This window comes from Dioscorea cayenensis, chromosome 8, assembly GCF_009730915.1.
Source record: "Dioscorea cayenensis subsp. rotundata cultivar TDr96_F1 chromosome 8, TDr96_F1_v2_PseudoChromosome.rev07_lg8_w22 25.fasta, whole genome shotgun sequence".
Classification (NCBI taxonomy): domain Eukaryota; kingdom Viridiplantae; phylum Streptophyta; class Magnoliopsida; order Dioscoreales; family Dioscoreaceae; genus Dioscorea; species Dioscorea cayenensis.
The window spans coordinates 21,081,010-21,093,244 of NC_052478.1; the positions used below are offsets into that span (position 1 = coordinate 21,081,010).

General features: G+C 33.9%; 1 protein-coding gene across 1 annotated transcript; it reads left to right on the plus strand.

Annotated features, from left to right (window-relative positions):
* The first annotated feature begins 1,404 nt into the window (after nucleotides 1–1,404).
* Nucleotides 1,405–3,814, plus strand: LOC120267384. Its single transcript, XM_039275022.1, has 5 exons — nucleotides 1,405–1,488; nucleotides 2,201–2,264; nucleotides 2,314–3,175; nucleotides 3,353–3,423; nucleotides 3,780–3,814. Exons 1-5 carry the CDS (start codon nucleotides 1,405–1,407, stop codon nucleotides 3,812–3,814), a joined length of 1,116 nt encoding a protein of 371 aa, XP_039130956.1.
* The last annotated feature ends 8,421 nt before the right edge of the window (nucleotides 3,815–12,235 follow it).

Sequence of the window (12,235 nt, forward strand, 5' to 3'; positions counted from 1 at the left end):
ATTAATTACAAATTATTAGAGGAACTACATTGCTAAAGCACGAAAATATTTGTAATTTAATCCTAAATTAATTAAGATTTATTGAAAACAATAAATTATAATTAAAATGGTACATTAATTCATATTTTATACATGAATTTATTATAGTGTTTTTTATTAATTTACAAAAGATAATACTTTTTTATCAACTTTATCTCCATTTGGCATTTGGCTAAAAACAGGTAGTTAGAGAATCATTGATAATAATAAGTGAATCTATAATAAATTTTAAATTTTAGATTAAGGGTGTTTTTTTTTAAAGTTTGAGAATCAATACATTTAGTTAAGTTTCAAACATTATTATCAAAATTATAAAAATTATATCGATTGCAAATATTATTTTTAACATATATTTATCTCTCTTATGCATAACTCGGTCATAACACTAGGAGGCAGCAAATTTTCCAAACACTTAGTTTTGTAAATAACTTATAAATATTAGTTCAAAATATTCAGATTTTTTTTAAAAAAAAAATTCATGCATTATTTTTAATAAAATTGATAAAAATAAATATCATTAATGCTTCTTCCTTTCTTTCTAATGGGCTTGCACTATTTGCTTTTTATTAGGCGGAATAAAACCAACCTTGAGGCCGTAAATAGGGGTCGGAAGCGGGTTCATCCCCTCTCCTGCCGTTTGTATGTCATATTAATATATTTTCTCAATTTTCTCCAATATCTTAAATTTATTTTATCATTATGAATTATATTGATAGAATACTTTAATAAAAAAAAACTTAGATAACATTATATAATTATATATAAGCCTTTGCTCATTCATTTTAAATTTTTTCACATTGAGCTCATGAATTGAAAGCATTTTTTTTGTGATGTGAAATACATTTATTTGTAAATAATTATATTAATTATTTCTCTTCCCAACAGAGTAACACTTGAGGGAAAAAAATATATAATTTCAACTTTATTGGAATTAATTTAATATATTTTCTCAATATTTTCTAATATTTTTAAATTATTCCATTGAAAAAAAATTTATAACTGGACATTGAAAATATAATACGTTACAATTAAGCAAAGATAATATCTAATTTTTTTTAAAATAAACTTAGCTTAATTAATTGTAGTTCTGAATTAAATCTTTGTTCAAACTCTTAATATTGAAATAAGCATCTTTAATAATTGTCTGAACCTGTCTTTTTATTCTTACACTAACCGGTGATATATATATATATATATATATATATTCTAGATATTTGCATACAGAAGACTAGAATAAGAATAAATCGTAAGTTTTTATATCCACCATCAAGTTTCATGCTTGGTCATAAACACTGTTAAGTTTGATGACGTAGATTAGCACTATTTGACAAGCTAAGTTATAACATGGCAAGAGTGGACGTGACGATGGCTGACTCATCAAAGAGGAAGAGGATGATGCATTTGATGACGATGAATATTAATAAATCTTCAAGAGATATGAAGATCAAGGTGAGATTTTATTTAGAAGATTTTCCTCTCATTAAAGTCATGTGATGATAAACTATTTTTGGAAAGTGCATCAAGTCTATAGGATCTCTTCAAGAAAGATAAGTTTTATTTTAGCAATGATTATCTATCCTTGGTAAGATCCGGGATGATAATTCATATCTTTGATAGAACTCCTTTTAAGAAAGATCTATTTGGAGAGAGAGAGTAATATTCTATCATCGGCAGAATTCAAGATCAGTGAAGATTGTATGAACTAAGAGATTAATTTTTATCATAAAAACTCAGGAAGGAGAAGAAACTTTCTACCGAAAAGTTTTGAAGATTATATTAATGTCTTTGATGACTTAAGCTTTATATGAAGCTTCTGTTTGTTTTCATTACAGCTATTTCAATTTCTTTACATTGTCACATGACTAACATGTGATATAATTGGCTGTGTATGAAGAACAGAGTCTATATATAGCTCTTGTTCTAATTGTTTTGATTTTCAATCCTTCAATGAGAATCTTTCTCTTCTTCTTATTCTTCAAACCTTGTATCGTTCTTGTTCTTGGTTTTCTTCTCATTTGCAGCAGGTCTCAATCATGGAGTGGAGTAGCATGATGCTTTCCATTTTGCAGGAATGAATGTAATGATGTTCTTCATCATTCTAGTGGTTTGAATAGAAATTTGAAGATGATCTGTGAGTATTCTCTTTAAAACATGGTATCAGAGAGATCAATCTGAGTTTTCTCTGCATTTTGGTTTGGTTTTTCATCTTGATTCTGAGATTGAAGGTTTACTAATTGAATTGGTGCTGGCTCTTGAGAGTTTTCTTTACTCTAGTCTTGGATCTTATGTATGAAGATTATTTCACTGCTGAAAGGTCTTCAATGGATTCTTCTAATGTTTTTTTCCTTCAATCCTCTGATAATCCTGGTATAATGCTAGTTTCCAAACCATTTGATGGTAATGGTTATGGTGCTTGGAGAAGAGCCATGGAGATAGCTTTGACAGCCAAGAACAAACTGGTTTTTGTGAATGGTTCTTGCAAGAGACCGAGTGTTGCTTCTATTGATCTACAAAACTGGGAGAGGTGTAATAGTATAGTCATCTCTTGGATTTTAAATGGTCTTACCAGTGATATATCTGGAAGTGTAGTTTACATAAAAACAGCTAGAGAGATGTGGTTGGAATTGGAAGGTAGATTTGGGCAATTGAATGGTCCTCTCTTGTATCAGTTGCAAAAGGAGCTTAGCCAAGTCTATCAAGGATATAGTTCTGTTACCTCATATTTCACCAGAATTAAAAGTCTCTGGGATGAAATTCAGTGTTTAAATGACATGCCTCTTTGTCAATATTGTATGGGAGTTGAACAAGCAAAGTATGAAGAAAAACAGAAATTGGCTCAGCTATTAATGGGGTTAAATGAAAGTTATAGTGCAACAAGAGGGAACATTTTGATGATGAAGCCTTTTCCTTCTGTCAGAGAAGCTTACTCTATTTGGATTGAAAAGGAGAAACAGAGAGAAGTTTCTTCTACTATGCAGTTTAATTCTGAAGTTGTTTCTATGAATGCAGGATCTTTGCCTAGAAATTATTCAACAAAGAATGTTCCTCAATTTCCTTACAAAAACAAATCAGATTTCAGGAAAATTATCTGTGAATATTGCAAGAAAACTGGTCACAGCAAAGACAAATGCTTCAAGTTGCATGGTTTTCCTAATTCCTGAAGAAATAATAAGGAGTTTGGGAAGAGATTGGTATCTTCTGTTCAAGGAAATAATTCAGAAATCTTGTCTACATCATAGGATTCACACATTCCTGAATTAACTACAGCTCAATTACACAAGCTGATGATTTTTCTTAATGATAATTCTTCCAGAAATTCTTCTCAACAGTCTGATGAAATAGCTAGGAATGTGAATATGGTGACTAATTCTACAACTATGGCAGGTATTACAACTAAACCTTCCTCAAAAAATGATAGCTCACATGTTTTTAGTAGTACTAGCAAGCATTCCATTTTCCAAAAATCCTGGATAATTGATACTGGGGTTTCTGACCATATGTGCCATGATATTTCTTGTTTCCAATCTCTTCTTGTTTTACCCAAACCTTATCAAGTCACACTTCCTACTGGTTTTGAAATCTTTGTCTCTCATATTGGTACAATAACTCTTACAGACAACTTGTCCATCGATCAAGTTCTTTTTATTCCTGATTTCCATTTCAATTTACTTTCTGTTACTAAGTTGATTCAACAACTCAATTGCAATGTAACTTTTACTTTTGAATTCTGCATTTTACAGGGCCTTTTACTGAAGAGGCCTCTGGTTCTTGGTAAAGCTTGTAAAGGCTTGTACCTCTTTCACACATCAAATAAGGGAGCTATTCCAACAGAGAGCATATCTCTGCCTTCAAAAACTGATTGTTCAATAACAGATTGTTCACAAAACTGTTCACTGTCTTCATGTTCTTTGCTTCCAAACAATTATATTTCCTCTTGTAATTTCTCTAAATTTGAACTTTGGCACAATAGATTGGGCCATCTTCCTTTGAAGAAAATAAAGCTACTTTCTTTGTTAAGCTCAAGTAAAAATCTAGACTCTATGACAATTTGCAATGTTTGTCCACAAGCTAAGCAGCATAGATTGCCTTTTCCACATAGCAGCATTAAATCCATTTCAATTTTTGATCTCATACATGTTGACACCTGGGGACCCTACCATACAATAACAAATGAAGGTTTTAGATTTTTCCTCACTATTGTAGATGATTTCAGTAGATCTACATGGACATTTCTTTTAAAGACCAAAAGAGATGCAAGTTATACACTAAAACATTTTGTTCAAATGATCGAAACACAGTTTCAAATCAGAATTAAAAAAATTAGGACTGACAATGCTTTTGAGTTAGGAAGCTCTCGGGATTTAAAAAAAAAATTTGCAGAAAAAGGAATCATTCATCAAACTACATGTCCCTACACTCCACAACAAAATGGAGTAGTTGAAAGAAAACACAAACACCTTTTAGAAACCTTTAGAGCTCTCCTTTTCCAATCAAATTTACCAACCAAATTCTGGGGAGATTGTGTTCTTACTGCTACTTATTTGATCAACAGATTTCCATCTAAAGTTTTGAAAAATAAAACACCATTTGAAATCTTATTTGGATATCCACCAAGTTACTCACATCTTAAGTCATTTTGTTGCTTATGTTATGTGACAAATAATGAAAAATCTAGAGATAAATTCCAATCTAGGCTCATGCTTCTGTCTTCATTGGCTATCCTTTTAGAAAGAAAGGTTATAAGGTTTTAATTCTCAGCACTATGGAAATAATTGTTTCTAGAAATGTAATTTTTCATGAGACAGTTTTTCCATTTCATAAATTCAAAAACACTGAGAATTCTCTTCCTTTGTACTCTCCTATGTCTGTTCAAGACAATCTTCATTCAGATGTTTTTCATTTAGGTCTTTCTGACAACACATTACCAAATTTATCTTCACTTTCATCTATTTCATCCACAGATCCTACACCTATTACTTCAAATCAATATTCTTTGATCAACAATCCTGTTAGAAGATCAGTTAGGAATCACAATGCTCCCTCTTATTTGAAAGACTATGTCTGTAACACAATCAGAAATGATTGTCCTAAAAATTTTCAGAATTCTCCTTGTCAAGTTAATTGCAATCATATTATTACCAATCAATGTCTTCCAAAACATATGTGTTTTTCCTCTTTGTCTCAACAACATCAAAAAATGTTTGCATTACTATCTAATACTATTGAGCCACAAACATATGAGGAAGCAGTACAAAATCCTACATGGAGAGCTGCAATGATGGAGGAGTTTAATGCACTTAATGCTAATCATACATGGGAATTGGTTCCTTTACCAAAAGGAAAGAGACCTATAAGCTGTAAATGGATCTACAAAATTAAGCATAAAGCATATGGGAGTGTGGAAAGATATAAAGCTAGATTGGTTGTCAGAGGGTTTTCTCAAAAACAAGGAATTGACTATATTGAAACCTTCTCACCTGTTGTCAAAATGACTACAGCTAGAAGTTTAATTGTTGTTGCTGTTAAAAAAGGATGGGAATTGTTTCAGCTTGATGTAAACAATGCATTTCTTCATGGAGAACTTTATGAGGAAGTCTATATGAAAAGACCACCTCGTCTAGAAACTGAATCACAAAACTTAGTTTGTAAACTAAGAAAGTCAATTTATGGCCTTTAACGGGCATCAAGACAGTGGCATTCCAAATTGTCTGAAGCATTGAAAAATCGAGGCTATCAGAATTCCAAAAATGATTACTCTTTGTTTTACAAGAAGACAGCTAATCAAAACATATTTCTTGCTGTCTATGTTGATGACATTTTGATGACTGGAGATGACAAGGCAGAAATGAAGAATTTAAAAGAGTATTTGGATCAACAATTCAAAATTAAGGATCTTGGACTCTTGCATTATTTTTTGGGGGTTGAAGCTGTGTATCAACAACAGAATCTTATATTGACACAAAGAAAATTCACTATGGAATTGCTAAAGGAATTTCATTGTGATACTGCACATTCAGTAACAAGCCCTTTGATACCAGGATTAAAGTTGCACTATGATATGGCTGATCCTTTACCAGATCCTATAATTTACAAAAGATTAGTGGGAAAACTGAACTATCTCACAAACACAAGACCAGATCTGGCATTTTCAGTACAATATCTCAGCCAATTTATGTCCAAGCCTTCTGCAGCTCATATGAATGCAGCTTTACATGTTCTCAGATATCTGAAATCTAACCCAAATCAAGGCATTATTATGAGCTCAGCTTCTTCTTATCAATTACAAGCTTTTTGTGATTCGGATTGGGCTTCCTGTCCTCAAACAAGACATTCTGTCAGTGGTTTCTACATTACTTTGGGAAATTTTCCTTTGTCATGGAAATCAAAGAAGCAAGCAACAGTTGCATTGTCCTCTGCTGAAGCTGAGTACCGGTCCATGAGAAGAGTGTGTGCAGAGCTATCTTGGCTAACTAGATTATTGACAGAGTTAACAGTACCATCAGTTACACCAATTTCTCTTAAATGTGACAATCAGGCTGCTATACACATTGCCAAAAATCCAGTTTTTCACGAAAGAACCAAACATATTGAATTGGATTGTCATTATGTGCGTGAACAACTTCAGGCTGGGCTTATTTCTCTGTAACATGTACCTTCTAAACAGCAATTAGCAGACATATTCACAAAGCCTCTGTCTGGGCCTCATCATCACAACATCTTATCCAAGTTGGGTGTGTCCTAACTTGTTACACCCTCCAACTTGCGGGGGGATATTGGAGAACTAAGAGATTAATTTTTTTATCATAAAACTCAGGAAAGGAGAGGAAACTTTCTACTCAAAGTTTTGAAGATTATATTAATGTCTTACAGACTTGAAGCTTATATGAAGCTTCTGTTTGTTTTCATTACAGCTATTTCAATTTCTTTACATTATCACGTGACTAACATGTGATATAATTGGTCATGTATGAAGAACAGAGTCTATATATAGCTCTTGTTCTAATTGTTTTGATTTTCGATCCTTCAATGAGAATCTTTCTCTTCTTCTTCTTCTTCAAAACTTGTATCGTTCTTGTTCTTGGTTTTCTTCTCATTTGCAGCAGATCTCAATCATGGAGTGGAGCAGCATGATGCTTTCCATTTTGCAGGAATGAATGTAATGATGTTCTTCATCATTCTGGTGGTTTGAATAGAAGTTTGAAGACGATCTGTGAGTATTCTCTTTCAAACAGAGAGAGAGAGAGAGAGGAATATTCTATCATTGGCAAGAATTCAAGATCATGAAGATTGTATGAAGCTATTAGAAGACACAAGGTTTAGTTTGGTGTGAAGGTATCTCAAGACACAAACTAAACAAGGTAAGAAGAAACCAAGGAGATTAGCAAGACCATATTTAGCAACACTATTCGAAGGAAGATCCAAAAGCTATCTACGGGCGGAACTATACATGGAGTCTAAATCATGTGAGGAGATTGATTGAAGACTGTAAGAGATATGATTAGAGATTTAGGAGATCCAAGCATGGATGATTAAAGATCATGCTTGAAGATATTAAAGGCTAAACTTGGATGAAGATGAGATCAAGTTTGATAACAATAATTCCATGAGTCAAACGAAGATCATTTGGGAAGACCAAACTTTGGCCAAGTTTGGAAAAAAGATCAGGAGATCTTCGGTGGCTATCTTTGGTGAGATGGTCGCATGTGCCTTGGTAGGCACGTCCCTCGGGAGAGGGTGACCTATTGAAGTGAATAGAGGAAGGAAGCAGCTGTAGGTAGGAAGAGCTCGGATCGAGTCAACTGCTACGAGGCGGACTGAAGGAACCGGGAGGTTGAAGGTCGCAGATTCGGGTGCAACTGGCTAGAACTCAATCATGTTCAGTAAGGTGGGCCATGTTATAACTAGGTGTTGCAACATCTAACTTTGGAAGGTGTCCAAGTTAGGAAGTCGCGGAGAATTCTAAAAGATGTAACTTTATTAGGCGTCGGTGTGTCTATATAAGAGATCTTGCTTGAAGATTTAGGATGAGCCAACAAGTGAGAGACTCTTCGGTGAGAGTTGAGTGTGTGGCCGTTGGGAAATCTTGAAAGGATATTTTTTGTATTGAGAGAGTGAGAGAGTGTTGTACTCCTTGTTCTTATACCTCTTTTAGTGGATTGTTTCTCCTTGCCTGGCCCCCCAGATGTAGGCAAGGTTGTGCTGAACTGGGTTACCAATTTCCTTGTCTCCATTCTCTTGATGCTTGACTGTGTGTGTGTGTGTTCAAACCTTGAGTGAGTTTTTGAGTGACATTAGCACATCACACCCCCACCTGCTCAAATGGGGATAATTGGTTCAAAGCTTGTCTACCACATTATTTTGGATGGATGAAACTATGTTTTGCTAGGTGAAAATTCTAGTCTTAAAGACACTTTTACTAAAAATATGATATTTTCAAAGTGATTGGAATTTGTGTTCATTTTCAAAATGGTAGGGGATTGTGAGGCAATTTTAAAAATAAAGAAATGTATCTATTAATCATACTCTTATATGAAGAGTCATATAGGAAGTTATGTATGCCTTTTTCATTAAGACACAACACTACATTATGTGTAGTTAAAACTCCAAAAAAACACTAATGTATGATAAAGAGATTTAATATGCACCACTTGTAATATAACTAATGAAAGGTTGTTATTTGTAATTTCATTAATTAATGAAAGGTTGTTTTGTTTTATTTGAAAAGATATATCTTATTAATGAAGTGGTGTATTGAAGTGGTGTGTCTCTTTACTAAACACCACTTCATTACTGTCACATCCCGACCCGCGGGCCCGCCACGTGACAACCGCCGCGACGATCCCGAGGAGGGACACACATCACTCAACCCTCGAGTCATCGCAAGGGCTCACAAACTCCCGCTAAACAACACCACAATAATAAAAGGTACCAAAAAGCAAAAACTTTTCACTCGAAGAGTCAACCGTAAAGTGATATACAAATCACAGTTACAGAGTTAAGAACACTAGTGGATCCACTGCAATCATACAATGCAACCTGATTAACAATAAATAAACAACCTGACTTGGGATACAAATTGCCAAGCACTTCGCCTCGCTATGACGACCAAAAACCACTAAAACACGGAAGGGAGGAGGGGTGAGTAACCATAGTCACTTTCGGGTGAATGGGTTAGCACAAATCTAGCAGAATATCAAAAACAAATCGATGAAATTCCAATAAACACATTCTACAATAACTTAAATGACTGGAGCGTTCACATTTTGCAACACAATGAAAATACGGGATATGAAACCTTGGTATTTAGAAACCAAAACATAAATTCTCACGAGTATAGACAAAACATCAACATGTATAAAACAAATGCTTGGATATAATTTCCCAAAATGAGTAGAAAAAAACCAACTTAAATAAATAAAATCCTCGATAATCACAAATCCTCAATTCTGCATGATATATGTTCGAAAATCATTAAGATATCAAACATGCTATGTGAAAGACCACACTTCGAATATACCAATTGCAAGAAAATAGAATTTTCCTCAAATATTGAAATTTAGTCTCGATCAAATAAACAATGGCCTAAAAACACTCTCTCTAACTTTAGCCGCCGTCGCGACTAAGTTGAGAGCCGTCAAGATCTTCGCACCCTTGAGCGTTGGCCCACCGGTCCCGTGTGGTGACCCCGGGATCCCGATGTATCATCAATCGGGGCTCTCGCTCCCACCGATCCGGACAAATCAACACCCAGGTCCACAGCGCCACCTCTAAAGGTGGCCCGTTGGAACCCACTCTGCGATAGTCGGGGCCTTAGCCCGCCGTCACCATCCAAAACCATCATATAGGCGTAGCAATAATACAATCCCGAATCACTCATGTCACGGGGTCCTTATCCGGGACAAGCATTCACATATCGGGAATAAACATTATTTCCACAAATCCAAAAGCCAAAAGCATAGCAATGCATGTAAACTTTCAAATAATATTCCGATCCCGATGTGCAAATACATTCAAAAAACATTGTTGTCCAAATGCCAAGAATAACACAATAACATGCGAAGCTCTTCAAGTTGATTGAAACATTGCCTTAGACAAGAAACCAGCTAATATCAAATACACTGTAATACTCACAATCCAGAAGAACATGCCATTCAAAAATAAAAACCCTTAATTTTCATAACTATTAATATCAAAAGCATACTTATACAAGTGAAAGGTTTTACAACCATTTCTAAAAATAAATACCAATAAGGTAGAAAAGGAAACATTAAGTTTTTGGAATACAATAAAAGTCATCAAAACAAGCATAGCTTTTTGTTCTAGATTAAACCCCAAGTTACTTAGGATCATTCTAGCTTTCTCTTTCTTCAGCTCACTAAGTTTTCCTCCAAATACAAGATTTATCCCCAAAGTCTAGTCAATCACAACCTCTAAATACTTTACAAGTCATGAAAATATGTTCATCTCATCGCATATATTTACACATGTCAATATATACATATTGATCCAATCCTACTTTACACATCATCAGGTATTTACTTTCACAAGTCTTTACTATTCAACCCCTTTCTTATCCTCAATTATATCTTAGATCCTTATCATGGTGTCGTTACCTCAACATCAATATTTACTTCATCGATTAATAATCTCATTGTCAAAATACTCAAAAGTTAACTATCTCCTCTTAGTAGCATTAAATCAAACTATTATTAGAAATTCACAAGAATATTCAGTCTTGTAATCTAACACTTGTCACATATAACTCAAGCTACTCATCATCAACCTTCTAAAGAAATTCCATTTAAAATAATAATCATAATCACTGACATCCACCCTGTAGATACCACACTATGATCGTACTACAACTAAGCACCCTACATTATGCTCACAAGAACAAACCTCATCAACTTTGATAATTCGACAACATAAGCATAATAATGTCATCCATGGTTCTCAAATATTGCAAAGAAGATATTAGTATAAATCTCACTAACTACCCAAAATCATGTATAAGGTTCCACAAGTCATTCAATTTCCAACGTACTAGTGTAATTATATGTCTTAGCATTTAAGGCTTCATCAGGTTCCATGTACCATATGTATCATATCATGTCTGAAACTTTAGAAATTATCTATCACTAGGCAGATTAAATCATCCATTGAACATACATAATCAATTTCACTTATAACACATAGACTCAATGAACTCATTGTAATAATCAACAATTTTCATTCATCCACCAAGCATGTATGTCCTCAAGTTCAATCTCAACTAACACAAGTACATCATCAGTAAGCTTTCTCATGATTTTTCAAAAACAAATAAACCATAAGTCATTCCAAATAAACCATAGTCTCTAGTGGTCATCTACACTTTCTTTTCTCCTATAGCTAGTGATTTAAAAACATGATAAAAGCCATGGAAATCATTTCAGGAAAAAAACAAATAAAAATATTTTTCGATACTCAATTAGAATTGTGCACTCAACATAACCCACTCACGGAACCGGTCGTCTCGATCACGAGGGCGCACTTTTCGATCGATCGAGCTCCTTCCCCTTAGAGGACACTTCGCCACCTAGATACAAGCAGGGAATTCAAATTCTAATGAACATAATAATGATAATCACAAGAAAAAAATGTATAAAAAAATACAATTATACATGTCTAATACAAAAACATTAGGGTTTTTAGGGCAAAAACATCGTCATTTTGGATCCAAAGCGATCTCGGAATGGAGTAAAACTAGTTCCAATGAGTTCGAGGGGTAAGAAGAGCTTCAATGTGAACCAAAAGAAATACGAGAAAAAGACTCAAAATTTTTCGGTGCTACGATGAAATTCGAAATTGCTCTGATGAAACCCGAACCTTATACTATGGTTTTCTCCCCAATTTACAACTCTAAATCAAAAATTTTTCTTCTACAACATTCTCATACATGCATTATAAATCATTGGCTTCAATTTTAAGCCTATGAATCATCATATCCATGAAGAAAATCAAAAGTTTTTTTATACAATTCTAAAAAAACAAGGAAATACAAAAAGAAATACAAAAACAAAAAAACATTGAATCTTAGAAAGCTTACGGATTCGGGGAGTGAAGAGGAATAAGTTTGGTATTGAAGTTCGCGGAAATTCTCGCGGAAAGATTTTTTTCTAGGTTTATCTTTGGGCGAACAAGGAAGAACAAGAAG